The 26,427-nt window shown below is 62.5% G+C and overlaps 1 protein-coding gene and 2 long non-coding RNA genes across 8 annotated transcripts; 2 read left to right on the top strand and 1 right to left on the bottom strand.

The window, feature by feature from the left end:
* Positions 1–2,850: 2,850 nt before the first annotated feature.
* Positions 2,851–10,770, bottom strand: LOC110355436 (uncharacterized). The gene is made up of 2 exons (XR_010467682.1): positions 10,633–10,770; positions 2,851–10,339 (listed from the first exon to the last, which is right to left on the bottom strand). It is a non-coding gene; the product is annotated as an uncharacterized LOC110355436 (long non-coding RNA).
* Positions 10,120–18,792, top strand: LOC110355451 (uncharacterized). 5 transcript variants are annotated; one of them, XR_010467678.1, is made up of 5 exons: positions 10,120–10,348; positions 11,048–11,217; positions 13,312–13,426; positions 13,855–15,647; positions 16,731–18,792. It is a non-coding gene; the product is annotated as an uncharacterized LOC110355451 (long non-coding RNA). The 5 variants fall into 5 exon arrangements; XR_010467679.1 differs by lacking the exon at positions 10,120–10,348 and having other exon boundaries at positions 10,877–11,217; positions 16,731–16,827; positions 17,878–18,792; XR_010467681.1 differs by lacking the exon at positions 10,120–10,348 and having other exon boundaries at positions 11,058–11,217; positions 13,855–14,102; positions 16,731–16,827; positions 17,878–18,792.
* A 2,425-nt stretch (positions 18,793–21,217) lies between these two features.
* DLX4 (distal-less homeobox 4) lies at positions 21,218–25,557 on the top strand. Of its 2 annotated transcripts, none has more exons than XM_065039136.1 (3): positions 21,218–22,020; positions 23,890–24,083; positions 24,932–25,557. In XM_065039136.1, exons 1-3 carry the CDS (start codon positions 21,591–21,593, stop codon positions 25,178–25,180), a joined length of 873 nt encoding a protein of 290 aa, XP_064895208.1. In that variant the 5' UTR covers positions 21,218–21,590; the 3' UTR covers positions 25,181–25,557. The 2 variants fall into 2 exon arrangements, with proteins under 2 accessions (XP_064895208.1, XP_064895209.1); XM_065039137.1 differs by lacking the exon at positions 21,218–22,020 and adding an exon at positions 22,864–23,233.
* The last annotated feature ends 870 nt before the right edge of the window (positions 25,558–26,427 follow it).

Below are 26,427 nucleotides of genomic sequence, written 5' to 3'. Positions count from 1 at the left end.
GCTGTCCATGCCGTCACTGCAGTGCTGTCCACGCTGTCACTGCAGTGCTGTCCACGCCGTCACTGCAGTGCTGTCCATGCCGTCACTGCAGTGCTGTCCATGCTGTCACTGCAGTGCTGTCCATGCCGTCACTGCAGTGCTGTCCATGCCGTCACTGCAGTGCTGTCCATGCTGTCACTGCAGTGCTGTCCATGCCGTCACTGCAGTGCTGTCCACGCTGTCACTGCAGTGCTGTCCATGCCATCGCTGCAGTGCTGTCCACGCTGTCACTGCAGTGCTGTCCACGCTGTCACTGCAGTGCTGTCCATGCCATCGCTGCAGTGCTGTCCACGCTGTCACTGCAGTGCTGTCCATGCCATCGCTGCAGTGCTGTCCACGCTGTCACTGCAGTGCTGTCCACGCTGTCACTGCAGTGCTGTCCATGCCGTCACTGCAGTGCTGTCCACGCCGTCACTGCAGTGCTGTCCATGCTGTCACTGCAGTGCTGTCCACGCTGTCGCTGCAGTGCTGTCCACGCTGTCACTGCAGTGCTGTCCACGCTGTCACTGCAGTGCTGTCCATGCCGTCACTGCAGTGCTGTCCACGCTGTCACTGCAGTGCTGTCCATGCCGTCACTGCAGTGCTGTCCATGCCGTCACTGCAGTGCTGTCCATGCCGTCACTGCAGTGCTGTCCACGCTGTCACTGCAGTGCTGTCCACGCCGTCACTGCAGTGCTGTCCATGCCGTCACTGCAGTGCTGTCCATGCTGTCACTGCAGTGCTGTCCATGCCGTCACTGCAGTGCTGTCCATGCTGTCACAGCACTCTTGGTCCTTGCAGGACCTGCAGAGTCTTCAATGGTTTGACAGTTAACAATAAAGTTAAAAAAAGGAAATCCAGAGAGAAAGCCGTCAGTGTCCTCCAGCAGCCACGAGCAAACAGCCCAGCAGGGCCGCACTTAATTCCTGCTCGCTCCGCATCAAAGGATGCTCCGAAACCTTACCTTCCTGGTGACATCTCTTCTTCCCAATGAAAGATGACCCAGGTGACCTTTGATTGAATGTCCTGATAGTCCAGAAGGCAGGGAGCGGGATAATTAGAGCCACAGCTCTGATCACAGCAGAGAGGTGAGGGCAAGGTGGGGGCAGAACAAAGCGGCCTTCAATAGCGGGTGTGACGCTGCATGGGGTGCTGGGCGGTGGGAGCCTTTAGAAGGGGGTTAAGGAGCTTATTTTTGAATAAAGGGTGCGGGAAGCTGGTTGTTTTCTTCCCAGTGCCATTCAGGCTGCAGGTGCGACTTAATCTCTGGGCGGGCAACGGGTGCTCTGGGTACCAGCCACCCTCCCCAGGTCTGCAGGGGACCCCGGCGGGGACATCGCTGTCCTAGCAGGGACCTCACTGTCCCCAGAAGGTCCTCACTGTCCCCAGAAGGTCCTCGCTGTCCCAGGAGGTCCTCGCTGTCCCCTCAGACGTCCTTGTGCCCATGAAAGTTCTTCCTCAGGGCTCGTTTGCCCCAATGTTCCTATTCCACGACTCCCCCTCAGGCTCCCACGGGAGCTGCCGTGGGTCAGGTCTCGTTCTGTGGGCAGTAAAGCTCAGCCTATCTCCAGTGCTAGATCAAGGCTACCGTCAGCCCTCACCTGGAACCTCGCTGTCTCATTCATTCACATCCAATATCTTCAGAGTCTTGTCTTTTTTCCCTCCTCAAGACAAGCAGCATTAAGTGAAGAACGATGAAAAGCCGCAGTCGAGCAGCTGAAAGCTCCGTCTCCCTCTTTGCTGCTTCTTTTCCCCCGTTTTTGCTGGAGCCCCAGGAAGCATCCACACAAGTGCAAAATTATTTCCATGCGGGGCTGTGCTCACGCTGAAGCTCCATGGCTGCTGGTGCACAGGGCCCTGCACAGCTCTCGGACAAATTGGACCAATTTGGGGTGATTAGTGAAGAATTCACATATGGTGCTGGGCCAGCAGGGACAGCGGCTCCCTCCTGCAGCCCATTAAGGGCCATTTTCGGTGATGGGCCCATTTGTCTTTGTTGTTAGTTCTGGCAGGGCCGTGGCAGATCTTTGGCTGCCAGCGGGACAACCTCTCCCTGACACCATCTCGGGGACCAGGGTGACGCCGGCACCGCGTCGGGCTGGCACCAGCGGAGGGACAAGCCGGGAGCAGGAATCGGCACGCGGGGCCGCGCGGTGGGACCGGCGGAACTGCGGGTGGACGGGACACCTTCCCTGCTGACGGGGACCACGGCCGTGCCGCGCCGCCGGTGCGGCTGGGGACACTTGTGCGTGTGCCCCGGTGCTCGTGGGGCTTGGACAGAACCAGCGCGGGGGCTCGTGGTGCCGGGGTGTCCTGGCAGCTGCCCAGTGACCCGCTGATCCTGCTCCCGCTCCAGCGGCAGCGCGGGAAGCGCAGCGGAGCGGCGGCACAGGGCAGAAAGCTGTTCCGCTGTCGCCAGCGGGGCCCGGTGGCTGTGGCACGGTTCTGGTGGCAGGGACGCGTTGTGACCGCGGTGGCTCTGGTCAGGGAGCGCGAACAGGCCGTGTTGGCTGGGGTGTGTGCACCGCGGTAACGATAACCAGACCGGGGATTATATGGACATGACTGCAGAGGTACAATTTCCTCCGCTTTAAGTGCAGAGGAGTCACAGCTCAGAGCCGCCAGCAGGCCGAGATACAAGCCCCGTCCAGGTTAAACCGAGCGCCCTTCGCAGGCTTGGTTTTACAGACGGGGTACGTGGTGCGGACGAGGACAAGCCAGCCCGGTTAGAGCTTCGCACACTTGGAGATTTCACTCTGTTCAGGGTCTTTCCCGTTGTTCTGGGTGAACCCAAAGTGAACGTTCCATGGGACTAAAAGCAGAAAACAAAAATGTGCCGACTGAAGCTTTTATTTTTAAAGCAAAGATTTAGTGGAGTTTCTCACTTCTACATACAGTCAAAACTTTGAAGAGCTTGATATAAATAAGATATTGTCATTTTTTACATGATTGTTCTGATGACAGGAATCCCCCAGAATTGCCATGAAACCCCGTGATCAACACAAATTTACAATTGCTCAGGAACGAGGCAGATCTCATTGCCTCCTGCGGGTGCCCAGATGGTCCCTGAAATGGCACTTGTGAAGTTTGAGCTGTTTTTAACCTTTTTCTGAAGGGAGGAAGCCGAGCGGGTCTCCCCGCAGCCAGGGCCCCACGCAGCCAGCGGCACCATGCGGTCCGGCCGGCGGGCTGCGCGGTTTGCGCCGGCAGCTGCTCTGGTGTCCGTGCAGGGGAACCGGAACCTGGTCTGGGGCTGCTGAACCTCTCACACTGAGACCTGGGAGACACAGCTGCTCCTGGTTTGTGTCCCAGCCATGGGGACCAGGACACCTGGGTCCCTGCAGAGCAGATTCGGAGGCAGCTATTTAACCAAGTCCTCCGCAGCTGCGGCTATTTGAGCAATTGGGGTCAATTATAACCAGCCTTCATCTGTTGTGCTTGCACAGGGACCTGGAGCTAGTGGGGGACCTGCAGGCCTGGGCTGCTGATCCCCCTCCTCCTCTGGACCCTTCCAGCATCGGCGTTTGGCCCTGTCTGACCGACAGGGACCCCCAAGGAAACCGCCTGTTGTTCCAGCACGCGGGTGACACGTTCCACCCCCAACCCAGCGTGTGTGTGGTAACCCCGCCTTGGTGAGCGCAGGGAGCACCAGAGCTGAGCGTGTCTGTGCACCTTGAACGTCCCCCGCCCGGTGCCGCACGTGTCCGCGCCCCCAGCTGCCCCCGGGCGCCGCGGGTCCGTCAGCCTCGCCCGCTGTGCTCTGGCACTTGTGGCACCATCCCTGGCTGCAGTGGGGCTGGACACTCCAGGCTCTGCCAGGGCAGAAGGTTCAGGGCCAGCCCTGTGGCTCTGGTAACGAGCAGATGGAAGGTGAGGGCAGAGGCTGGTGGATGCCAGCGGTGGGCGTCCAGCCCTGCACCCTCTGGTCATTCCTGGGGCTGATGGAAACCATCAAGCACCCCTGAGACCTCCTGGGCTTGTCCCAGAGCCCCCCGGTGCAGCGTGTCCACGTGGCAGTGGCAGCCCTGCCGGTGCCGTCCCAGCCTAGCCACCTCGGTAACACGGGGCCGTGGGCCTGTGCCCGTGGGCCTTTCCTGGCTGCAGCAATGCCAACTGCTGCTTGTCCCTCTGCTGGACCCTGCCCTTGAACTTGGGCAAGTGCACAGTTCTCCTTCCAGCTTCTCTTTGCAAACAGTGCCAGAAACGCTTGTGCTAAGCGAAAGCGAAGACTGATGTCATCCCGAGTCTCCATGAGCCAGGGCGCTGAGCAAAGGCCCAGAGTGCCTGTATCTTAATCCAGCTGTGGTTGTTCCTGCTTTCAAGCCCTTATTACCTGCCTAATTCCGTGCTAGGATATTGCTCAGACATCTGAGGAGATGCAAGCTGGCAATTTCAACGCGCTCCTAAACATCTCCAGCAAAACACCCGCCAGTGCCAAGCCCTCGGCTCCTGGCGCCGCAGCCCGTTTCTCCTCCGTAAGGAGATTTCCCGGCCAGCGCGGCCGGGCCCGGCAGGAGGCAGCGCTCCGGTGCCAGCGCTGGGGCTGGGCAGGAATGAGGCGAGGCTGCCCTGTGGTTAGAGGGCTCCACCCGCAGCCCCGGCAGGCGCCCAGGCCCCAGCCGCGACTTGGGGCGCAGCCAGGGCGCGATGACGGGCACCCATCCGGCTCTTAACCCTTCCCTGCCTGTGGGTCCGGGCGCTGCCGGGACCTGGTGTCTGTGCTGGGGCGGCTGCTCTGGGAGCATCTTCGCTGACGAGCGGGATCCAGCCCTCCCTCAGCTGCTCGCGGGGTCTGGAGGACGTTTCCCAGCTGGGGTTCTGTTTAGGGGAAGGATTCTTGTGCTGGTTTTGTCCGTTAATCTGTTCTGGGTTTTGCTTTAACACTCGGGGTTTGGGTTTGATGTTGCTGAGCTCTCCTTGGAAGGCCTAGAGTCCAAACCAAGGTGGCTCCCCTGCGAGTACTGCACTTTAATGGCGATAATTGCCCATAAAGCAGGCAAATCCCATGGGTACTGTATCCTCGACGAGGGTCCCGGCCCAGGAGTTGTGGGCACCCTCACCAAGGGGCAGGCAGCCCGGCTCCGGTGCTGGCAGCATCGCCTGGGCAGGGCGGGGGCTCCACACACCGGGACGGACCCTGCTCGGTGCCGGGTCCGGAGCCCGTGCTGACCCTGTGTTGCTCATGTCCCGAAGCCTCCGCTCTGTCTCTGCAGCAGGGGCGGCTTTCGTCTGTCCCTGGATGTGAAGTTCTACCCAGCATCGCACCATTATGAGTCCTCCGCTGCGGCCCCGAGACTCTACAGGTGTCCGTGTCCCCTTGGTGGTTTCTACCTGTTGTGCAGCTTCCACGTGCATAAGGACGCGGGAAGATAAACCTCACAGGCCTCTCGGTCGCTGGAGGGAATTTACCTCCTTTCACCCCGGCTTTCCAGCACTGCCCTTGAGCAGCACCCCCTGGCCTGAGAGCCCCTCCAGATTTTTAGGGAGGAAGCAAAGCTGCTGAGCGTGGCTGGGAAGGGTTAACTGGGAGCGAACCGCGAGGTGCGTTTTGGGTCAGGGGGTGATTATCTGCGGTTGGAGGATGCTGGGCTGGGGTCTGAGCTGAGCTGCCCGGCTGCTGGCACGTGGGGGTTGTTCTGGGGGGTGTGTTGTAATCCCTGTGACTTAGGGCACGCCTGCTCGGGGGCCTCGTCCCGGCCGATGTCATGGAGGACATCGCAATGTCGCCTCACGCCACAACACGCTCGTGCTGACACAGCCGCACGTCACGCGGGCAGCACAACGCGCTGGGCACGCCGGGCCCGGCTCTGCCCGCCGCCGGCAGCACCGGCCCTGCCAGGGCCACCGGAGCCGCGTTCGCGCCGGCAGCACCGCGGAGCTGCCTGGTGCTGACACACCGGTTTGGGTGCTGACTTGTGCTGCTGCGGGCCGGGTTTCTGCGTTATCCTGGCGACCTGGAAGCGCCATCGAGTGCTCAGTCTGGGTTTGGCTGGGGGATGGAGCCCGGACAGCTGAGTTTGCTCGACGGGAGCTCTTGGCATTGCTTGCAGTTCAGCGGGCGGCACTTTTGCTCAGATCTAGCGATTCCTGGTGCGGCGAGGCCGGGCTGCTGCCCGTGGCACCACGTGCCGGGCGCCGGTCCCACCATGGGCAGTGGCTGTTGCTCTGGGAGCGGCACCCGCTGCCGGTCCCCTCTGGCACGCAGCACCAGAGCCAGTTACTCCATCGCTGCTCCTGGTTTCCAAGTCCAAGGCTTGTCTAAGGGGTTCCTTGTTCTTTGTTGAAGATCATGCTGAAGCGAGCAGATCTCCAAGGGTCACTGGCTCACATCAAATGATTCCCCTGGGACCCCTGAATGTGTGTGTCAACAGGACCCGGTGCCCATTCGTGGCAAAGAGCCCCTGCTCAGCCCCCGGCCAGCCCTCCTCTGGTCCCTCGGCTCGGCGCTGCGTCCGTGCTCCCCGCAGCGGAGGATCAGCACTGCAAAGTGCAAAATGCCGCATTTTGAGCTTCTCACACACCTGCTTCCCTCTCGCTGTCTCGCCCTCCCGTCCCCATGCAGGAGCTGCGTGTCCTGGGAGCAGCGGCGAGGGGAGCACGGAGCTGCCGCCGGCCCTCGGCCCCCGCAGGACGGGGCTTTGCTGCGTTAGCTCACCTCTCTGGCTGCCTCCTGGTTACTCAGGGGAGATTTATTTATTGCAACAGCAGACATTGGGAGCCAGAGTCCCATTTTGTGTTGGCACCGGGGCATGTGGCTGGAAGGTCCCGATACAGACCCATTCCACAGTGCGACCCACTTAGATCAGGTGTTGTGTGGGTATTGCTGAAGCTATTCAGGTTAAACATCTTTGTTGGTCCTTAGGGCGATTCTGACAAAGGACCGAAGGGGAAATAGGTCAGGTACTTGGAGATCTGTGTCACTGTGTTGGCCTAAAACATTCCTGAACACAATCTGTGAGATGCCAGAGTGCTGACCCATCGCCTCCTGCGACGGCCGCGCTCTCCCTCCAGCACAGCACGAGGAACACGGATGGTGCTCCCCGCCACGCTCCCCCACAGCCTGCGCGCCTGACTCACCGCCTCGGCAACCCGCCTCGGTCCTTGTGCAGCTTCCCAAGCGCCGGGCGGGAGACGGCGTGAAAGCCCAGAGCCTCGGAGAGCGCGACCGTGCCCGTGGAGCACCCGCCGTGCGGGGCGGGTGGCGACCAGCGCCAAAGGCTCTTCTGGTGCCCTTGGTTGTGCCGCTGGGGGCTGCGGGAGCTCACGGTCCCTCTCGCCCCAACAAGGCGCCTGCTGGACAGACGTTCGTTAATCTCGGTTCAGATCCGCTGCTCTGGTCTTGGTTCAGTCAGCAGACGTTTTGCTGCCAGCTCGAGTAGGAAGGAGGTTATTAAACGTTCAATAAACTGCAGGGACCCAATGGTTTTCCAGTGCACGGGCTTGCACAGCGGGCTTTTTCCATAGCGAGGGATGTAAAGCATCACACAAACCAGTTTCCATTTCCTATGCTGTTTTAGCTTCTTCTGCCAATATAGGCTAGTGTTTGCCTCCATCACTGGATTTGCTTCCTTCTGAAATGAGAGTGGCAAACACATATCACTCCCATTTCCCTGTGGTTGACGGGACCTTGTCCCTGCCCCGTGCCCGTTTGGCGGCGTGGCCGGGAGCTGTCACAGGAAGGGTCTGGGCAAACCCCCCCAGAGCAGCGATGGCAGCGCTGAGATCGGAGACTCTGCAGGATCTCGCACAAGCATCAAACCCTCAGCGGTTCGTTACACAGCAATGCCGTGAACTGCCCGTCCATCCCAGGGATGTTCTTCCCCCTCGTAATCTGTGCATTGAATTATTTCAGGCTAGAAACTCCTCTCATTGCTTTTCAAATACTGCAGGCTCCTTCCTCTCCTATTTTTCCCCTCCATGAGTGTCAGTTTCCACGGGCAGAGCTGGTGGCTGCATGATGGGGCGTCAGGTGGACCAGAGCTGCTCTCTGCAGGTTCCTGCGGGTGACTCAGAGCCTGCCGGGTGAGGAACCAGCGAGCAGCTGATGGAAGAGCCCGGAGAGAGGACGGGAGAACCCGCCGCTGAGTCACCGGCAGGCGCTGCCACCAGCAGCTGTCACCCGTGCTGCGGTGCTGCGGTGCCCAGCCCGGCCCATCGCTCCCCTGCCATTTCACACTCCTTATCTGGCAGCCCAGAACTTAAGTTTCCAGATCAGCTTTGAGGGTTTAACTCCGGCGGGGAGATGGGGGCAGACAGTCTGCTCCGCCGCGCAAGGGGAGAAGGGATCCGTGCTTTGTGGGGACCAGATTTTCCAGAGATGGGAGCTGGTTTTTCAAGGTGAGACCAGGTTTTCCAAAGGGCTTGGGTCCTGGCAACTCCCATCATGTTTTTGAAAATGCACCTGATGAATTGCAGCCACTTCTTTGAAACCTCGGTGGGAGCCAAACTCGCTGAAAGCGCCGGGACCCCGTGGTCATGCAGAATGAAGCGGTTGCCGGGCGCGGAGCTCGAGTTCCCGCGGTGGCTCCGTGAGCTGGCAGTGATTTGTGTTTTGCGTGTTGCTCCGTCTCTCACCAGCCGACCTGCTGGTGGCTCCGTGATCCCTCTGCAGATGGACCAAGCGCACTGTTGTTAACAAAACCGGTTACATCTATGCTGAAGAGAACAGCTGATGCAATGGATTCAGCTCGTTGGTGGTATCTGGGGCTGCAGCTTCAATACCATCTGTGGGAATTATGCCTGAACTGGGGTGGATTAGGGGTCGAATTCAGATCATTATGCACATGGTGATGCTCTGAAATGAGGACCAAGAAAATGCCTCCCACTCCTTCAAAATCCCTGTGGCTCCTGTTAAATTAAGGAAATGGGAGTTTTCTGGTGTCCTGTACTTGGCTGCAGAAGGGGCGTTGACGCGGCACGTGAGCTGGTCCGTGTCCCGTCCCGCTCCCCGGGCCAGCCGCACATCTCGGGCAACACGAGCACCACCTGTGCCACGCGAGGGCAGCGCGGCAGAGCTGGGCCGGGCGCCCCTTCCCGGCCCCGCGGCCCCTTTCCCCGCAGCGGGGGGGCTGTGGCCGGGCGCGATGCCGGGCGGCCCGTCCAGCGGCGTGACTGCGCGCCCAGGAATGCTGCCGCGGACCCGCCGCCCGCTGGGATTGCGTCAGGCCCGTAAACTCGTTCTGCACAGGATGGGGTGGCGTGGTGACACCCGCCTGTGTGCAATGTGGCACTGCTGGGGGCGGCTGGTCACCGCGGGCTGGGAAGGCGGGCGGTGTTTGTCCCGGCCCTGGCCGCCAGCAGCGTGGGCTGGTGTCCCACAACCCCCGCGAGGCAGAGCAGAACGATTCCCCATCCCAGGTGTCCGCGATTGTTCCAGTTCTCCAGCTGGGAAGAGGAGATGGGTCTGAGCTGACACCAGCTCACGTGCATGAGGGTTCCTCGTCCCTGCAGCTCCAGGCCCTTCCTTTTTCTCCTTAAGAAGCTAATGGAGCCCTTGCTGTTTCTGCTCCACGTTGCTGGGCTGTGTTCTGCCCTGGGCCATCCTGCTGCCTTTTATCCCCACGTGTCGCCTGTCGCGGGCTGGGGTGTCACCAGGGACACTCGGCGATGTGCTCAGACATGACACAGCCTGTGCTGCTTCCCATGCGTGGATGTGGCTTTGCCTGGGGACCCGAGGGCTCCCGCTCCTGCTCTGTCCTCGCAGACACTGGCGTCTCCAGGGTCTCTGTCCCCGCGCTCGGCCGGGGAGGCGCCGGAGCCCGTTGTCTGCGCAGACAGAGCCCGGGGTGCAGACATCCCTCCTCTGAACTTCTGAAGGTGAAACAACCGCCACCCTTCGTGTTTCTCACATACATTAAAGGCTCAGAGCCTGATAAGGAACCTGCTCAATTCTAGCCTGAACTTATTAATGTCCAATTTATAGAAACCTGGCCTTACAGCAACATTGTCCTCCAACTGGATGCTGCTTTCCAGCCTGTCTCCAGCTGGAAAGTCTGATCTCAGGAGCCACCCAGCAAGCCATGGAGAACCAACAGGATTCGGCCAACTCCAGCTCTGTCTCTAAGAACCTCTTGATGGAAAAAAAGTGCTGAGAAGCCAGAAAGAAAAGATTTTTCAAAAGCATCTGACCTTTGAGAAGAAATCACTCCAGAAAAGCCGTTGTCACGGTGTCGGATGAAACAGGCATCGCGTTTGGCCGGACTGTGCTGAACCTCGGCTGCCAGCCCTGGAGCAGCGGGTTCTGCGCGCGGCTGCCACGGAGATCCGCTCCTTTCTCTGGGCTTGGGGAAGCGTCAGCCCCATTTTCTGGTTTCTTTCCTTTCTGAAAGAGGTAGAAATTTCAAAATCCTGAAACTCTTCCCAAAATGGAACAGCTGGTTATTGCTCAATGTTTCTGCTCCCACCTCCACCCTCCCGATGAGTTATGCGCAGGGTGTGACGTTTGGGATCGCGCTGATCCCCAGGTGCTGGAAAGGGCCACTCCAGCGCCTTCTCCCTAAGCCGGGCTCAATCCTGCCTAAACCTGGCCCTGCCAAAAGCACATCCCATCCCCTCGGCCGCTTAAAGGTGCCATCCCCAGCAGCGCCGCAGCTGCCCCCGGCCCCCGCTATTCACCTGCGTGGACTCCAGGCCGTTGGTTCCTGTTTATAGCGGTGCAAATAAGAGCCAGATCAAGCTATTAGTGTCTCAGACCTCGAGCATTAGCGCTTTCCCTGCATTCGTAGGAAAGGTTGAGGTTATTACCAAATAGGTTGAAATTAGATAATAGCCGATGTCTCAAGGGTGCCAGCCATCCTGGTCTTAAGTGATTCTTTATTTCAAGTGCATCATAATTCGCTGGTGACTGCTAACTGGAGCCTGGTGCCTTACTTGCATTTATGGGCTGCTAGCAGATGATTATAGAAAATACAGTAATTAAATAAGTACTTTGGCTGGGGAGGTTTGGCCTGGGAAAGAGTAAAATTAGACAAGGCAGTATGAGCTGTTCCAAATTGTGAAGTCAGATTAATTTCACTTTCTTTTCTTGTAGCAGGACCAGTGACGTCCAGGAGGAGGAGGAGGAGGAGGAAGGGTCACCCGGGAAAGCCTGTGGCTGGTGAATTGGAGCCGGTGAGCTTGAGCGGCCAGTGTGCGGCGGTGGCTCTGGCAGCGCCATCCCCGAGGTGCGGCACACACGGACCTGCCGGCGCGGGGACGCAGGTGGGTCTGGCGGGGGTGACGTGGGGCCACGGGAGCTCGGACGTGGCTCCAGCAGCTCCCGGGCAGCGCCACCGCTTCCCCGAGCCAGGCAGCTGCTGGCCCTACAGGCCGGCTCTTGGGCCCATTTATGGCAGCTTTGTGCTGGCACTGTGCCCGTGGAGCTCGGGAAGGTCGCTGCTCTTCCCCCTGCGCTCTGCGTGCAGCGCTGCTCTCACAAAACCTCCCACAGAGCTGAGGCCGGAGGTTGAACGGGCTCCAAGCAGCAGGAACCTGCAATTACCCAAACATCTATGGGATGCCACCAGCGCAGGATTCCCTTTGATGAGGCGTCGTATCCAGGTAACCGGCTCCTAATCAAACAGGACTCCTGGGTGTGCAGGAAAGGGCCGTTCTGGGCGCCCCGGGACGGCGCTGTGGGCAGAGCAAACAGGAAGCCGAGGGACGGACCACGGACGGCCACCCCACCTGTGCCCGGGGTGCCGGGCAGGTGACGAGTCACCACAGCTGGTCCTTCTCCTGCTCCGCCAGTGACGCATTGTTTTGAACGAGAAATTCCAGGAGCGTTGATGGACCTTCTGCTTTAGGGACAGCGTCATTACTTGAGGTTTTTGGGGTTAAATCCACAGAAGCGCTGACCTCCTTCGCTCTCGGCAGCCCTGCAGGATTCGGGGCCAGGGCTCACCCCACCAGCACGGGGCGTTGGAGCTGCCAAGGGAAGGGGACGGTCACCAGAGCCTTCCTCTTGGGCAGATGGGGAGAGCGGCCATTCCAGAGCATGACTCACGCTGCTGGGGCTCTGAGCCACCCTCCTGGGGGAGGTCACCGCTGCTGTCCCCAGCCCGCAGAGGGAGCTGCTGGTGCTTGGAATCACCCGGCCTCGGTGCTCACATAAGAGCCGGTGCCGAAACCCCCATGGCTTGGGCTTTCGGAGCCTCCCGCGAGGCCTTTGGGCTGTCCTCGCCATGTCTCACGGTGCAGGTGCAGAGGGTTAGACGAGGTGACCGCAGGCGTTAGAGATGCCATTCCATGTGTGTTCAGAGTGTCCGCTCTGGGTTCCCTCCTCTGCATTTCCTCCCTCACCCAACCAAGAGGTGAACTCTTGACTGAACCTCCTGGAGCCCTTTGGCACAGGAAGAGGTGATGATCCAGAGCCCAGAGTGGAGGGATGGGCGCTGGTTTGGGTGTCATCCCGCTGGACGTGATGAGGGTCCCCAGTGCACAAACTGCTGGGAGCGCTCAGCAGGGACATGGCCCTTGGCCACGTGCAGGGAGCTGCACTGTGGCGGCGGCGGGAGCTGGAACAGCGTGTCTGGGCCGTGACGGGCTCCATGGCACAGGGACATGGCGCGGGGGACATGGCATGGGCTCCATGGCATGGGGGCACGGCGCAGGGACACGGCACAGGCTCCATGGCGCAGGGACACGGCGCCGCCCCGGGGCCGCCGCTCCGGCCGCTCGCCGGTGCTCTGCTGTTCTCAGCGCCGAGCAGGGAGGGAAGGGCAGACATCAAAAGCCCGGTGGGAGCATCCAGAAGTTCATCTGAAGCGCACAGACCTTCAGCGTTTGTAACGGGAAGTTGGAGGGATTTCAAGCACTCTCATCCCACCTCCTGGCGCTTCTGTTTCTGGTTAAGGCCAGACGTAACCACAGAACAAGCTTTCTCACGGTGTTTCAGCACATTTCCTGTTGGTCCTGGAAGAGAACTGGAAGAACATTTGAAATTCAGAGGACATCCAGTCTTTGTAGAACCGCAAAGGCTCTGCTCTGGAAGCGGGTGCAGGCTCTGGGTGTTGGGTAGGGGTGAGGTTGTTTTCCTGAACCAGTCTGCACCATCCTGGCTAATAAGTGCCCCCCCCGCCCCAAAAGAGAAGAGTCGAGGTCATCTCATGGAGAACCGAGTCCTGGTTCTGCCACGCTCTCCGTGGGAGCATTGCGGGACGGACGAGCCGCGTCCAGCCACATCCTCCCTGTGCCACCAAGCACCCCCGGCTCCAGTCTGGGGCTCATGAAGGAGCCCGTACCAGGTTTCGCTGTGTTTTGTTTGGGATTGGAATCTTCACAGTCTCATACTTTGGGGTTTTTTCTTTTTTCCAGATTCAAGAGCATCCCACCAGAGAAGCTCAGACAGCTGAAGGACGTTGGGACACGTCGAGAGAAGGATGGAGATCACAGAGCCCGCTGGGGTTCAGCGTCTCCCTGTGAAGCACAGGTGCAGTTTGCTTTCCCTGCTTTATCTCGGCTAAACCTCAATGGCGGAGTTGCTGCGATTCCTTCCACGAGCTTGCTGAAGGAAACCCCCGTCGGGTCACCCACCCGCCAGGCTCCGTTCCGATCCGGCGCCTGCGCTGTGCTCAGTCCAGAGCGCCAGGGCTCGGGCTCAGCAGCGAGGTTGGGCCGGGGGTTCGGGTGGGAGCGGGGGCTAATGTCCTGCCCCCCACATGCTGGGAAATGGCCAGATTTGTGTTGGGTTTCCCCATCTCGCCTTCCCCCTTGAGGAGCTGCGTTTAGAAAAGCCAGGGCCTTGCAAGGGGAAGTTTCCTGGGACAATCCTTTCTGCTCATCAGCCTTTTTTTTTCTTTTTTAATTAAATTAAATTAAATTTCTGTAGCATCTTTTTATTATTGTTATGTACCTTAGGCATCGCTCTGAGTCCAGCGGGTGAGCTGTACAACGCGCTGCACAGACAGGTCGACTATCTGCCCGCTGTTCCTCCTCCTCTCCTCCGGCCGCCCCGGAGCCCCGGCACGGCTTTGGTTTCAGCAATCCCCAAGCTGCACATCAAAGGCCGCCTGCGCTTGGCCGCGCTTCCCTGCCGCTTCGGGGATTAATCACAGCCCAGCCTGCGTGGAAAGCGTGACCGTGTCACCCTTGTTTGTCTCGAACAGGTGCTTTTCTGGTTATCACACAGCAAAACTAACTCGGCCGTTGGCCTTTATGGATGCGCCGTTTCCAGTTTCATTTCTTTGGGTTATCAGCCATGAGCGGGATGCGGGAGGATCCGCCGTCGGCTCCAGCTGTGGGGCTGAGCCGAGCTGGGCTGAGCTGAGCTGGGCTGTGCTGAGCCAAGCTGGGCTGAGCTGAGCTGAGCTGAGCCGAGCTGGGCTGAGCTGAGCTGGGCTGTGCTGAGCCAGGCTGAGCTGAGCTGAGCTGAGCTGAGCCAAGCTGGGCTGAGCTGGGCTGTGCTGAGCCAAGCTGGGCTGAGCTGGGCTGTGCTGAGCTGAGCTGAGCGACGGGAGGGACCCAGGGAGGCCGCCCCGGTTTGCCGGGGTTGCTCCACCTTCCTCCTGTGCTGAGTGGCCTTTTCCATCGCCACCCGCGATGGCAGCGACAGAACGGGTGGAGGGAGCCAAGCTTCACCCAGAGCGTGCCGTTCGTTCAGGGTGTCCTGCAGGATGGCACGTGCAGGAGTGCTCGGAGGGGCTGGCCGCAGCATCCAGTACCCGTGGCCCCCGCAGGGCTGTGCGGGGTGATCGTGCTCCCCAACCAATTCCCAGCTCCCAGTTTCAGTGCCCTGCACTTCCTCTCTCCCTCGGCAAGATAAGGATCCTGAGCGCGGTGCACACCCTGCCGTTGCGTCCTTGTCCCAATCGCGGGCGGCATCGCGCTGCCTGTCCCGTGTGCCGCGGCAGGTGACGGGACTGAGGAGGCGCCGCCTTCCCATGGGTGTGTGCGCTGGAGCAGGAGAAACCGAGAGGGACAGAGCCCAGGCAAACAGGGTGACTAATGTGAGGAATGCAGCGCACTGTGCGGGCGCGTGGGGCGCGTGGGGCGCGCGGGGGCCCTGCCAGCAGCTCCCGCCCGTCCCCACGTCCCCATCCAGATGAAGTGACACGAAGCGGTGTGCGGTTGATCTGCAGAGCTCGCTGCCACATGACACTATTGCTGCCGATGGCTCTGCTGGGCGAGCAAAGCTTTTAGAGAGCTATTGAGACAGCATGACTTTTAAACAGTAAGTTATGAAAATATGAAGGTGCGTGGTGCAGACAGAATCGTCATGCTCGAGCACATAAATGGCAGCACAGAACACAAAGGGGCAGGCGGGAGCTCATTCTGGGGCCAGGTGATCCCCAAACCACTTCCCGTGGGGTTCCCGGGCAGAACCGGAGTCTCAGGCTGGAGTTGTTCTCCTGTGTGAGATTTTCAGTGGTAACGTTGGATTGACTCTCCGGCACAGGACAGGGACCTGTGTGCCTGTTTCTCTGCCCTCCGGGTAGAGCTGAGGAGACCAGGAAACCTGCCCCGGGTTTGTCCGCAGTGAGCGGCTGGTCCTGCCCCGTGGTGGGCGGGTGTCCGCCCCGCTGTGCGTGTCCCCTGCCGCGGTCCTGGCTGGCACCGGGGCCGTTCTGGTCCAGCTGCACACGCGCTCGGCCCTGTCGCCTTTGATCTTCGGCTCTGTCAGACAGATGCTCTGCAGGAATCCTGCCCATCAGGTACCATCCAGAGGCGCTGCGATGTCACCACCGTCACCAAGCCCTGGCAGCTCAGCGAGCTGAGGTGTTGCCACCTTTAACACAAAACTCCACCTTCTGCCCTCGGGCTGGGGGCAGCTCCTCTCTGCCTGCGCAAGGGCTGGGGACTCTGCTCCTTGGCCAGCTGGGTTCGGGGCTGAGCTGCTCAGGGAGAGGATGGGATGCGGCTGCCTGGGCCATGAGGCTGAAGCTCGCCCATGCACCCTGTGACGAGCTCTTGTTGCCCCGGGTGCGGGTACCGTGTCCCAGCGGGTACCGGGTGTCAGCGGGTACCGGGTGTGAGTGGGTACCGGGTGTGAGTGGGTACCCGGGTGTCAGCGGGTACCAGTCCCAGCACCTCTGCGGCTCGGACGCGACCGTGACTGCGAGGGCTGCGGGACGGGGACCCTCGTGCTTCCAGGTCTCAGATTGGGGACAAATCCAGCTGGTGGGGGAACCGGGGGCTCCCTTGTCCCACGTGAATGCCCAAGCTGCTGCTTCTTATGGGATGGACACATGCACCTCTGCAATATTTTGATGGGAAGTTCTGCCCAGACCAAAGTGAGCAGATGCGTTCCTGGCAAAAACTGTTATTTGCAATGAATCGACATTTTCCTGTTAAACGCTTCCAGCCCCCCCGGTCACCTTCGCTGCTCAGGGCGAGGTGGCAGCTGGACCCAAGCCCCCGCACACCTTGGGCTGTGAATGGGATGAAACGGGATCCCTGGAAAGCCCAACCGCGGCCAGGTGGAATTTTCCAAACCGGTGTTGAGACAAAAGCCCGGCCGAGCCCCTCGCCGGCCGGTGTCCGCGGGGGCGGGAGCGGCGTGCTGCCGGCTTTGTGCCGGGGCTTGGGTTACGGGAGAGCTCCGCAGGTGGATTAAGGAATTCCAGCCCCATTCAGCGCCCAGTGAACTGTGACTAATGTGGGAGCTGGAGCGCGGCCGCGGTGGGAGGTGTTGGTGGGAATCGCACCTGCAGGGAGGGAGATGGAGCCAGCGGTGCGAAATCCTGTGATTTACCCTCAAACCTGGCCACAAACCTGCTTTTCTTCCCTTTGAATAGGGCAGCCGGGGAGAGCCCTGGGTGACAGGGCAGGGAGGCTCTCGTGTCACCGCTGCGAGGGGATGGTGCCAGGGGGAGGAACAATAACGCCGGGCAGGTGGGTCGCTGTGGGTTGGCGCCGTGAGCCGTGTCAGCACGTGGTGGGATGTGGGCAGGTCTCTGAGGGTGACAAGGACCTTCCAGCGGGGATGAGGACGCCCAAAGGGCCGAGGAGGAGGAGGAGATGGTGAACCCCGAGCCCATGGCTGTCCCCCGCACCAGCTCTGCTGAGCCGCGTGTCCCCCGAGCCCAGGAGCTCTCGGCTCATCCTCTGGAGTGGGAACACGGCTGCAGGGACAGGACGGGATGGGATGGGATGGGACGGGATGGACGGTCCTCCCAAAGCACAGCCGGCCCTTGGGAGGGACGTCCCAGCACCACGGTGACCCTGACGATGCCACGTCCCCCAGGGCAGGTCCTCTGGGCCCTCCAGGCCGTGCTTGGGGACACTTGTGCCCGAGCGCTGTTGGGGAGGCAGTGATCTCGTACACCCTGCTCCCCGGAGACTCCTCGGCGCCTCCTAATAGGACGTTAATTATACATGTACTGGCACCATTTTTTTCTCCTTCTTGAGCTCAGCTTCCCCGGAGATGTAAACAGCGGCCGTGCTGCGGGGATCGTCACCTGCACCAATGACCCCGAGTGGGGACATGCGGGTGACGCGCTGTCCCTGCGCCCCGCCCGGGGCTTTGCCTCCGGCCCGGCAGGAGCGACGGTGGCTCCGGCTGTCCCGGAGGGGCCGCGGTGCAGGCTCGTCCCCGCGCTCCCTCCCGCAGGACCCGGCTCCTTCGTTTGGCAGAACCCACACGGAGAGTTTTGCTCAAGTCCAGCCTGGGAATTTGGCCCCAGAGGCTTGAACAATCCTTTCTAATGGAACACACAGAGAACAAAAAACAACAACAACAAACAAGCAAACCAGAAACCCAAGAAACCAAAGTCAGCAAATGAGAGCAGCGACAGCGCGCTCCCCGCGGCCGCCCGCAGCACCGGCCCGGCGCCGTCCAGTGCCGGGGACGCGGTGGAGAACGCCCGTTGCTAGAGGTGTCAAAGCTTTTCTGACTTACTGCTCCTTTCCCTCTTAAAAATCACTGAAATCATTTCTTTTCAGAGCGTTGACCACATAGAGAAAAGCAGCTTTGTGGGATGCTGCGGTTCACTGAGCGTGAGGGACTTTGTGCCTGCGTTCGGGGCTTTGGCGGAGGGACTGCGATTTTGCCAGACATGGGCAATGGCAACAGAATCTACGTTTTTCTCTCTAAGTGTTTGTTGGAAAGCTTCTGTTCCACCAGTAACACCCCAGTGACTCCGTCCCCTTCCTCTGCTCACCTGCTCGCGGGCGTTTGCTGTGGGGCTCAGGCGTGGGTCCCAGCCCCCAGGATGGGGGTTCACAGGGTCCCAGCCCCCAGGATGGGGGTTCGCAGGGTCCGTGTCCCCAGGATGGGGGTTCACAGGGTCCGTGTCCCCAGGACGGGGTTCGCAGGGTCCGTGTCCCCAGGATGGGGTTCACAAGGTCCCAGCCCCCAGGATGGGGTTCGCAGGGTCCGTGTCCCCAGCATGGGGTTCGCAGGGTCTGTGTCCCCAGGATGGGGGTTCACAAGGTCCCAGCCCCCAGGATGGGGGTTCACAGGGTCCGTGTCCCCAGGATGGGGGTCACAGGGTCCATGTCCCCAGGATGGGGTTCACAGGGTCCGTGTCCCCAGGATGGGGGTCACAGGGTCCGTGTCCCCAGGATGGGGGTCACAGGGGGGCCCGTGGGTCCCGTCCCGGGCGTCGTCCTTTCCCAGCTCCACGTTGTGTGTGTGCGGGGGGAGTCCCCCGAAGTCCCGCAGACATCCTGGGCCAGACCTGGACCGTGCGGCTCACCGACCACAAACCAGCCCCCTGGGTTATCTCGGAGCAGTCGAACCCACAGCGTCCAGGGGTTAAACGCGCAGGAAATTCAAGTTATCTAGAAAACAAAATCTGCACCAACATTGCCCATTTTTTAACTGGAAATAAAATAAATCTATCTGTGTTTTTAAAACCTTTGTATGATCCCCAGCAGGACGGGGTTTGGCTGAGCACCCCGTGCACCCCCTGTGCGACCCCACAGCCCATCCCCTCCCCAGCCCCCATCGAGGCTGACGGGAGGCGAATGGGGTTAAAAAGCTGCTTTAACTGCTGCTCTTGTCAAATTAGCACGGCGAGGCGCTGAGGACGGGGCTAATGAATGGAATAATTGATTAAATATGTCATCTTTCTGCCTAGCAGCTTCACACCTTCCCAAAGGTTTCCAGATGGGGCATAATTATCCCCCAAAGGGGCTGCGCATGCCGGGGCAGCGGCGGAGGAACAGTGACACGGGGTGTTTGGACAGCAGAAAATCGCTCCCGCAATGACTCCCAGGCGCTGGATGAGCGTCCTGAGGAGCAGCGGGGACGGGACAGCTGGGATGGGACAGCAGGGACGGGACAGCGGGGATGGGACAGCGGGGATGGGACAGCGGGGGCAGGGAGCGGGGACGGGGAGCAGGGATGGGACGACGGGGACAGTGGGGACGGGACAGCGGAGACGGGACAGCAGGGACGGAGAGCAGGGGCGCGGGGGGGACGTTCCGCCATTCAGAGCTGGAGCCCCTTTTTCTTCTCTTCAAAGTTCTAAACCAAACCTTTGCTCTATTGCGGGGGGATGAAGCGGGAAGGAGGAAGGGGAGTAATCACTTGTTTTAAGGATTTTTAATCTACATATGATCTCATCCCAACCCCAAGCGGTGACAACGCGGGGCACAAGTCCTGGCGGTGCTATGGGACCGTGGTGGCCCCGTCCGACCCGCAGCGGCTGCGGAGCCCCGGCCCAGGCGCTGCCGAGGCTGCAGCCTCGGGGACAAGCGGTTTTGAGCAACTTTTGTAGAAAAACCCTTTTGAATCCCTCCTGGAGATGCTCAAGCGCTGCAAATGGAGAGGGGGAAAATATCAATGGGAACTTTCTCTTCTCTTGCATTCCCCGTCGAAGCCGGGTCCAGACTCCCCTGTGGCGGCCGCCGTCACCATCACCTCCGGGTGTGTGTCCCCCGGGCCACTCCGCACCCTCAGGTCACCTCCAGCAGCAGCTCCGGTCGCCCCGGCCATGGTTCATCACACGGGAGCAGGTCCTGGGTGTCTGAGCCCTTCCCAGGGGTGGGTCCCACTCCCACCCATGCTGCTGCTCCCAGGGGGCAGGATCGGGCCCTGGGACGGGCGGGTGTCGTGGGGCAGAGCCTGTCCTGCACTGTCACTGTCCCTGTGGTGGAGCATCCGGCCCGACCTGTTCCCTGGTTCTCCTGTCCCTCATCCTCCCCTCCCCGGGACGGCTCCAGCTCCAGCTCCAGTTCCGGCCGAGACCCCCGGGAGTCCCCCCCTGCATCCGTGCGCAGGGCCCGGCTGGCACCATCCCGTCCCCTGGGATGCCCGCGGGCTGGCGATAGCGCGGCGGTTCGTTAGCGGCGGCGGTGGCGTGTGGGAGGGCCGACGCCAGCCTGTCTGCTCCCACTTTGTTCGGCTTGTTATTAACTTCTCCTTGGGCTGCCATTAACCCAGAATTCCTGCGCTTGGCTGCAGGCTTTCCCCGCGCCGCTCTATCTGCAGCACGTAATTACAGCTGTTGGGATCTCCCTTTATCTTGGAGGATCTTGTAGGTTTGTTACCTGGCACATGCATTTCTGCTCCCCCCTCCCCTGCGCCCCTTTAATCCTTCCTGTTTGCATCAGCCCGGCAGGTAGCGACCTGGAGCCTCCGTCGCCGCGGCTTTGCGCTGGCGAAGCCACATCCCGAGCGCCCGCACTGCGGGAGCATTGCCGGGCAGGGACGGCAGTGCCGGCGCGTTCCCTGCCACCGCGCAGCTGTCGGCACCTGCCAGCCCCGGCCGAGACGCAGAGTTGGCTCCTGGCGTGGCCTTGATTTATTTTCTTAATTTAACACGAGTTGGCTTGATGTGTTTGTTTTGGCAGCGGGTTATCCCTCAAACCCCAAGTGCTGCTCCAACAGCGCGTTCTGTCCCTGCCAGCCCGCACCAACACACAGGAGGGCTGGACCCGGCCTCGGGTTTGTCCCCGGGCAGGTGGCGCGGTGGCACCAGCTGCTGCCCCAGAGCCGCTGAACAGCCCAGAGTTTTGTGCAGCCCCAAGGTTTGGTGCCGGTTTCTCGCCCCGTCTCCCGAGGGAACACGGAGCAGGTGACGCTGTCCCTGTGCCCGCCCCGGTGGCCTCAGACACGGGGCGTCCCCTTGGCACGATGGGGCTGGGGGTGCTGAGGCCAACCCCTCAACCCCCAGCCCAACACCCAGCTGAGCCAGGCGGCTGTGCAGGCAGGAGGAGATGGTGGGGTGGGATGGGATGGGATGGGATGGGATGGGATGGGATGGGATGGGATGGGATGGGATGGGATGGGATGGGACGGGGTGGGTGCGATGGGACGGGATGGGGTGGATGGGATGGGACGGACTGCCCCTTCTCTGGTGTCGCCGCTGCCTCTCTGGTGTCACAGCTCATCCTCGCTGTGCAAGCTGCTTGGAGATCCCCAGGTGCAGGGATCTACTCTCTCTCTGGCCCCACACATGGGGGACGATCCGTCCTTGGCATCACCCAGGAAACAGAGCCGCTGGTCCCAGGAGAGGATTTGACCAGGAGGGTCCTCTTCCTCTTGCCATAAGTCAAATATTGCCCCAAAAGAGCCCTGGGGACACTGTCCTCCCACCAGCACATGGCACGGGGACCCTGGCTCCTCTGCTGCCTGCTGGACATTTTGGGGTACTTGTATTTATATTGAATGATGGGTATGTGTTTTGTCCACTGGGTAGCAGAGGGGTATGGGACACAGGGGCTGGGAAAAGGCTCAGGGTCCAGCCCCGAGAGCGCCCCCCTCAGGCAGCCCCCACGGGCCGGGGCTGCAGCCCGAGCCCCGGCATCCCCCACCCTCAGCACCGGCGGGAGCGGAGCCGCCGGTTGCCGATCCCGGCAAGCCGGCACCCGTCGCGGCGAGAGCTGAGTCACCGGTGGGAGAGCGAGGGGCCGGCGCAGCGGCAGCGGGAGGTTGCTCCGGTGCTTCACCCTCGGCGCTGGCCCAGCTGGGCTCCCGGGACACCTCCAGAACGCCTGCGTTTCTCCTCGCGCCTCTCGTTACCCGCGGCTCGGCCCCCGCTTCCTTGGCCGGGTTGGGGGCTTTTCCGCCCTGGCCCCTGGAGCCTGGTGGCCCGGGCGGGGCAGCAGGAAAACCCTCTGCACCCACTTTGGGCTCAGGTTGGATTTTGAGCCCATGGACAGTCCCAGGGACACCGGTGCTTTGTCCAGCTCCGTGTGGGGATGGAGGGACATGGGGACACCGCAGCCTGTCCCAACACTGAGGGTCTGGGCTGGAAATTATCCCTATGGGGTTGGGAGCGAAGGTTTAGGCGGGTGGGATGGGGAGGGGGCAGAAGCCATCAGGTACGGAGGGTCGGAGGATGTGGCTGTGGGGACCTGGGGCAGGACGCAGCCCAATGTGTCCCCTGGTCACCTGGGGGCTCAGTTATTTAAATTGGGGCTCCTGGCCCTGCTCAGAGTGACTCAGACCAGGCACCACAGCCAGATGGGGACACGTTCTGAGAGGGTTTAACAGGACGGTGGGACAGGAACCCTCCCTGCCAGCATCCCGGTCACGTCACCCCCTCACTCCTCCTGGACCGTGACACCCTCTGTGTTCGTCCCTCAGTCTGTCCCTCAGTCTGGTGTCTGTCCCTTGGTGTGGTGTCTGTCCCTCAGTCTGGTGTCCGTCTGTCCGGTGTCCATCCCTATCCCTGTCCCCACACTGGTGAGCTGGGTGCGAACGGCCTGACCACCCACCTGCTGTGTCCTCCATGGAGGGGGTTCCCTGGGAAGGGGTGACCCCCACACACGGGCAGGAACCCATGGGTCAGGCGCCCCCCAGGGAGGCTCAGCCAGGACTCGGGGGGCTGGGGATCCCCTGCCCGGGTCTCCCCTCTGTGGAGGGGGCACGTTGCTCCGGGCCGGGGCACACGGGGGCTCCGGGGGGACGGAACACAAGGGGGGTTGCCGGGGGGGGGGCACAGCCAGGGGGTGCCCCGGGGCGTGACGTCACGCGGGCGGGGCGGGGCGGGGCGGGCCCGGGGGATCCCCGCGCGGGGCGCGCAGCGCGGATCCCGTCGGGGGGCGGCGGGTCCCGGCCCGGCCCGGCCCAACATGACCATGAGCTCGGCGGCCGAGAGCCTCCTGGGGCCCGGCCCCGCCAAAGCCGCGTTCCTGGAGCTCGGCCGCCCCGCGCCGCCGCGCTACCCGCTGCACGGGCTCCCCCAGCACGACCCGCCGCCCTTCGCCTCGTACAGCCGGCCCGGGCCCTACCCCTACCCCGCCGCGCCCCCGCCGCCCCACGGCGGCCCCTACCTGCCCTACCCGCCCCCCGGCCCCCAGCCGCCCCCGGCCGCGCTGGCCCACGGCCCCAGGCTGCAGGACGCAGGTAAGGGGGCGCGGGGTGCTCGGCGCTGTCCCCCCGTCCGGGCACCCACCGCGGGGCGCGCCGGGATCCCCCGGGAAGCGCCGGGACGGAGCCGTCGGAAGCGCGATGGGACCCGCGGGGCCGGGGCGATGTCGCCCCGCTCCCGGAGCCCCGTGGGGACGGGCGGCTGCGTGGCCGCGAGAAGCCCCGGGACAGGGGCCGTCGGAGCCCCGGCTGCCCCGTCCAGCCCCGGGACCCCCGGCCCCGCTGCCCCCTCGCTGTGTTTCTGCCCCGCGGGAGCCACGTGGGCCCGGGGATGCTCGAGGGGATGGAGCGGGGAGGAGACGGTGCGGGTGGGGGCACCATCGTGGGGGCTGCCCGGGGCGGGGTCTGTCCTGCCACCCCCTCTGTTGCCCCGTGGGGTCCCGCGTGGCCCCCCATGGGGCGCAGCCTGCCCGCTCCTGGGCTTGTTCAGTGATACTGGGTGAATGATCCCGTCCCTCCCTGCTCCTGTTGCCCCTCTGCTTCACCTGAGGTTAAACAAACCAGCACAGCAAAAGCAAATCCCCCCTACTTATTCCCGCTTCCCTCCAAAAAGCAAAACCCAGGGCCGGGGGGACGGTTTGGGGTTGTCTGGGCTCTGTGTGGTTTTAACTCTGCTCCTCTCCCACCCCAAGAGCACGACGAGCCCCCGGCCGCCGCCAGCGGGGAGCTGCGCATCCACGGCAAGGGCAAGAAGCTGCGCAAGCCGCGCACCATCTACTCCAGCCTGCAGCTGCAGGCGCTCAACCAGCGCTTCCAGCAGACCCAGTACCTGGCGCTGCCGGAGCGCGCGGAGCTGGCGGCCCAGCTGGGGCTCACCCAGACCCAGGTACGGCCCAGCCTGGGCGAGGGGACGGGCCCGGCCCCGGGGACGTGCCGCGCGGGTTCTTGTGCCCGTCGCAGCTCCAGGAGCGACTCTGGATGAAGACTGCATCATGATGCCGGGGCGCACCTGGAGCCGTGCCGAGTTGTGCCGTGCTGCGGCGGGGGAGCTGGCGCCGGTGGGCCCCCGGGGCTCGGATTCGGGGCGCCCCTGCTTGCACCTCCCAGCGGCAGCGGGACTTTCCCAGCCCCGGAGCCTGGCTACCGGCCCAGCCGTGCCCGGCGCTGGGCGGCCCTGGGCCGCGGGACTGGGCGAGTGGGTTTTTGAAGGCGATGGGGAGAGACAGGCAGGCGGCAGCGGTGCAGCCCGGAGCCAGGGGCGAAGCGAACTCATAAAGCCGGGGAAGAGGAGACAAGTGGGAACCTGCCGGCAGCGCGGGGGGGACCGCGGGGAGGAATGAGCGGGGCCACCACCCCAGGGCCCCACCGCGCCGCGCCCGGCCCAGCCCCGGCACCCGCTGGGCTGGGGGGGCCGCAGCCTGTGGCGGGGGGGGGGCCATGGGGACACATGGGGACGTGCACAGCTGGGGACTCCTGGCTCAGGCTCCATCCATAGCCCATTTCCCTGGGCTCCCTGTGCTTCTCCCCACACTCTCCTTCACCTGCCCTTAGTGGAGTCCCTGGTGGCTCGTGAAGGGTTGAGCTCAGAGCCCGGCTTATCTCCCAGGCCCAGGCTTATCTCCCAGACCCCCACACCGAGTCAGCTGTGCCCCTGGGAGAGGGCAGGTGGAGGTGGGGGACCCCAGCGGGGCTGTAATTGTCAATTATTGACCCCATCCTCCCCTCTCTCCCCAGGTCAAGATCTGGTTCCAGAACAAGCGTTCCAAGTACAAGAAGATCATGAAGCAGAGCTCGAGCGCGCCTGACGGGGACCCCCTGCACCCCACCGCCCTCTCCCCCTGCTCGCCCAGCGTCCCCCCGCTCTGGGACATCCCCATGCCAGGTAAAGGGCCCCCCCTGGCCCCCAGCAGCTACATCAACAGCTTCAGTGCCTGGTACCAGCCGCATCCGCAGGACAGCGTCCCCCGCGCCCCCATGATGTGACACGGCCGCGGCTCCAGTGCCCACCAGCTCCAGGAAGGACGGTGAGGGGGACGGTCTGTGCCACCCCCGAGGGGCCAGGGAGCCCAGCAGAGCCCTGGGGGACGCCAGCGAATGGAGAAGGAGGAAGAGGAGGAGGAAGGTGGCCGTGCTCCGCAGGGACCTGGACATCGCCCGCTCCATCGCGGAGCGAATCGGCTCCAGCACGTCGCCCGTGCGCCCATCCCGTGGGACGGGACGCGGCCTCCGGCCATGGACATGGGGCAGGGGGGACCCTGGGGGACTGGGGCGTCCCCAGACCCCCCAGCCTGGTTTTATTTATAAATACCGTCCGTGATTGTATGTGCCCCCCCCTTTATAAATAGGCTGTACACTTGTAAGGGCTGTTCCTCCGTACCTGCCGCTCCCTGCCGGGGGGTCTGTCCCGGTGCGGAGAAGACGCTTTGGTTCCGACCCTCGGAGGTTCCGTCTCCAAAAGCTCCTGGGCAAACAGGGCTGGGGGCGCTGGAGCGGGGGCTGAGGCCGTGCCCCCCATCTGTGCAGGACCCGCTGCTGTTTTCTGACAGGCGATTGCTCCCCCGACCTGGAGCCGCAATTATAATGATTGTGGACCCGGGCCCCTTGGTGGGGGCTTCTGCGCCTCCTGGGTAATTACGGGCGATTTGGAGAAGTTGAGTGTGTCTCACCTCACCGGGCGGGGGGGGGGAGGTGAGGTGGGGGGCGGGTCAGGCCCGAGGTTACTGCGCCAGGTCGCCTGCAGCCCCGAGGAGCCCTGGCCCTGGACGGGGGTTTGGGGTGGGAGGGTCTGGGAGCGGGGCGGTTTGGGGAGGGGGGGGGTTGGGGTGCAGGGGGTTTGGGGTGGGTGGGGTTTGGGAGCCTGGGTGACAGGACACGGACCAGGGCAGACAGGGAGCACAGGTGATGTCCCCAAGGCCACTCGGAAGCGTTTCTGTCCCATTTTGCAGAGCCGGCGATGGTGACAAAGCCACGGTGGTGGCAATGGCATGGCTGCCCGGCGTGGCTCCCCGGCTCCGCTGCCACGTGCCGGGTTGGCCAAGCGCTGGGAGGGCCGCGGTGGCGGGTGCCGGGGGGGCGGCGATGCCGTGTCGCACGCGGCCGGTTCATTTGGCTCCTGTGCCAGGGCCGGGCGATGGATGCGGGGGGAAGGGGCAAGGGGGTCATGCCCCTGCCCGGGGTTCCTGCCCCCGCTCTCGGGCCCCATTCTGCTTTGGGGCAGCGGCCGCAGGCGG

This window comes from Columba livia, chromosome 23, assembly GCF_036013475.1.
Source record: "Columba livia isolate bColLiv1 breed racing homer chromosome 23, bColLiv1.pat.W.v2, whole genome shotgun sequence".
NCBI classification, from domain to species: Eukaryota; Metazoa; Chordata; class Aves; order Columbiformes; family Columbidae; genus Columba; species Columba livia.
This window is presented reverse-complemented; position numbering and strand designations above follow the sequence as displayed.

What these genes read in the sequence shown, in the direction of transcription:
- DLX4 (XM_065039136.1), top strand. Translation starts at nt 21,591, where the DNA reads ATGGGACACAGGGGCTGGGAAAAGGCTCAGGGTCCAGCCCCGAGAGCG. An exon ending in TGCACCCACTTTGGGCTCAG is followed by an intron (nt 22,021 to 23,889) that starts GTTGGATTTTGA and finishes TCCCACCCCAAG; the next exon opens with AGCACGACGAGCCCCCGGCC. An exon ending in TGGGGCTCACCCAGACCCAG is followed by an intron (nt 24,084 to 24,931) that starts GTACGGCCCAGC and finishes CTCTCTCCCCAG; the next exon opens with GTCAAGATCTGGTTCCAGAA.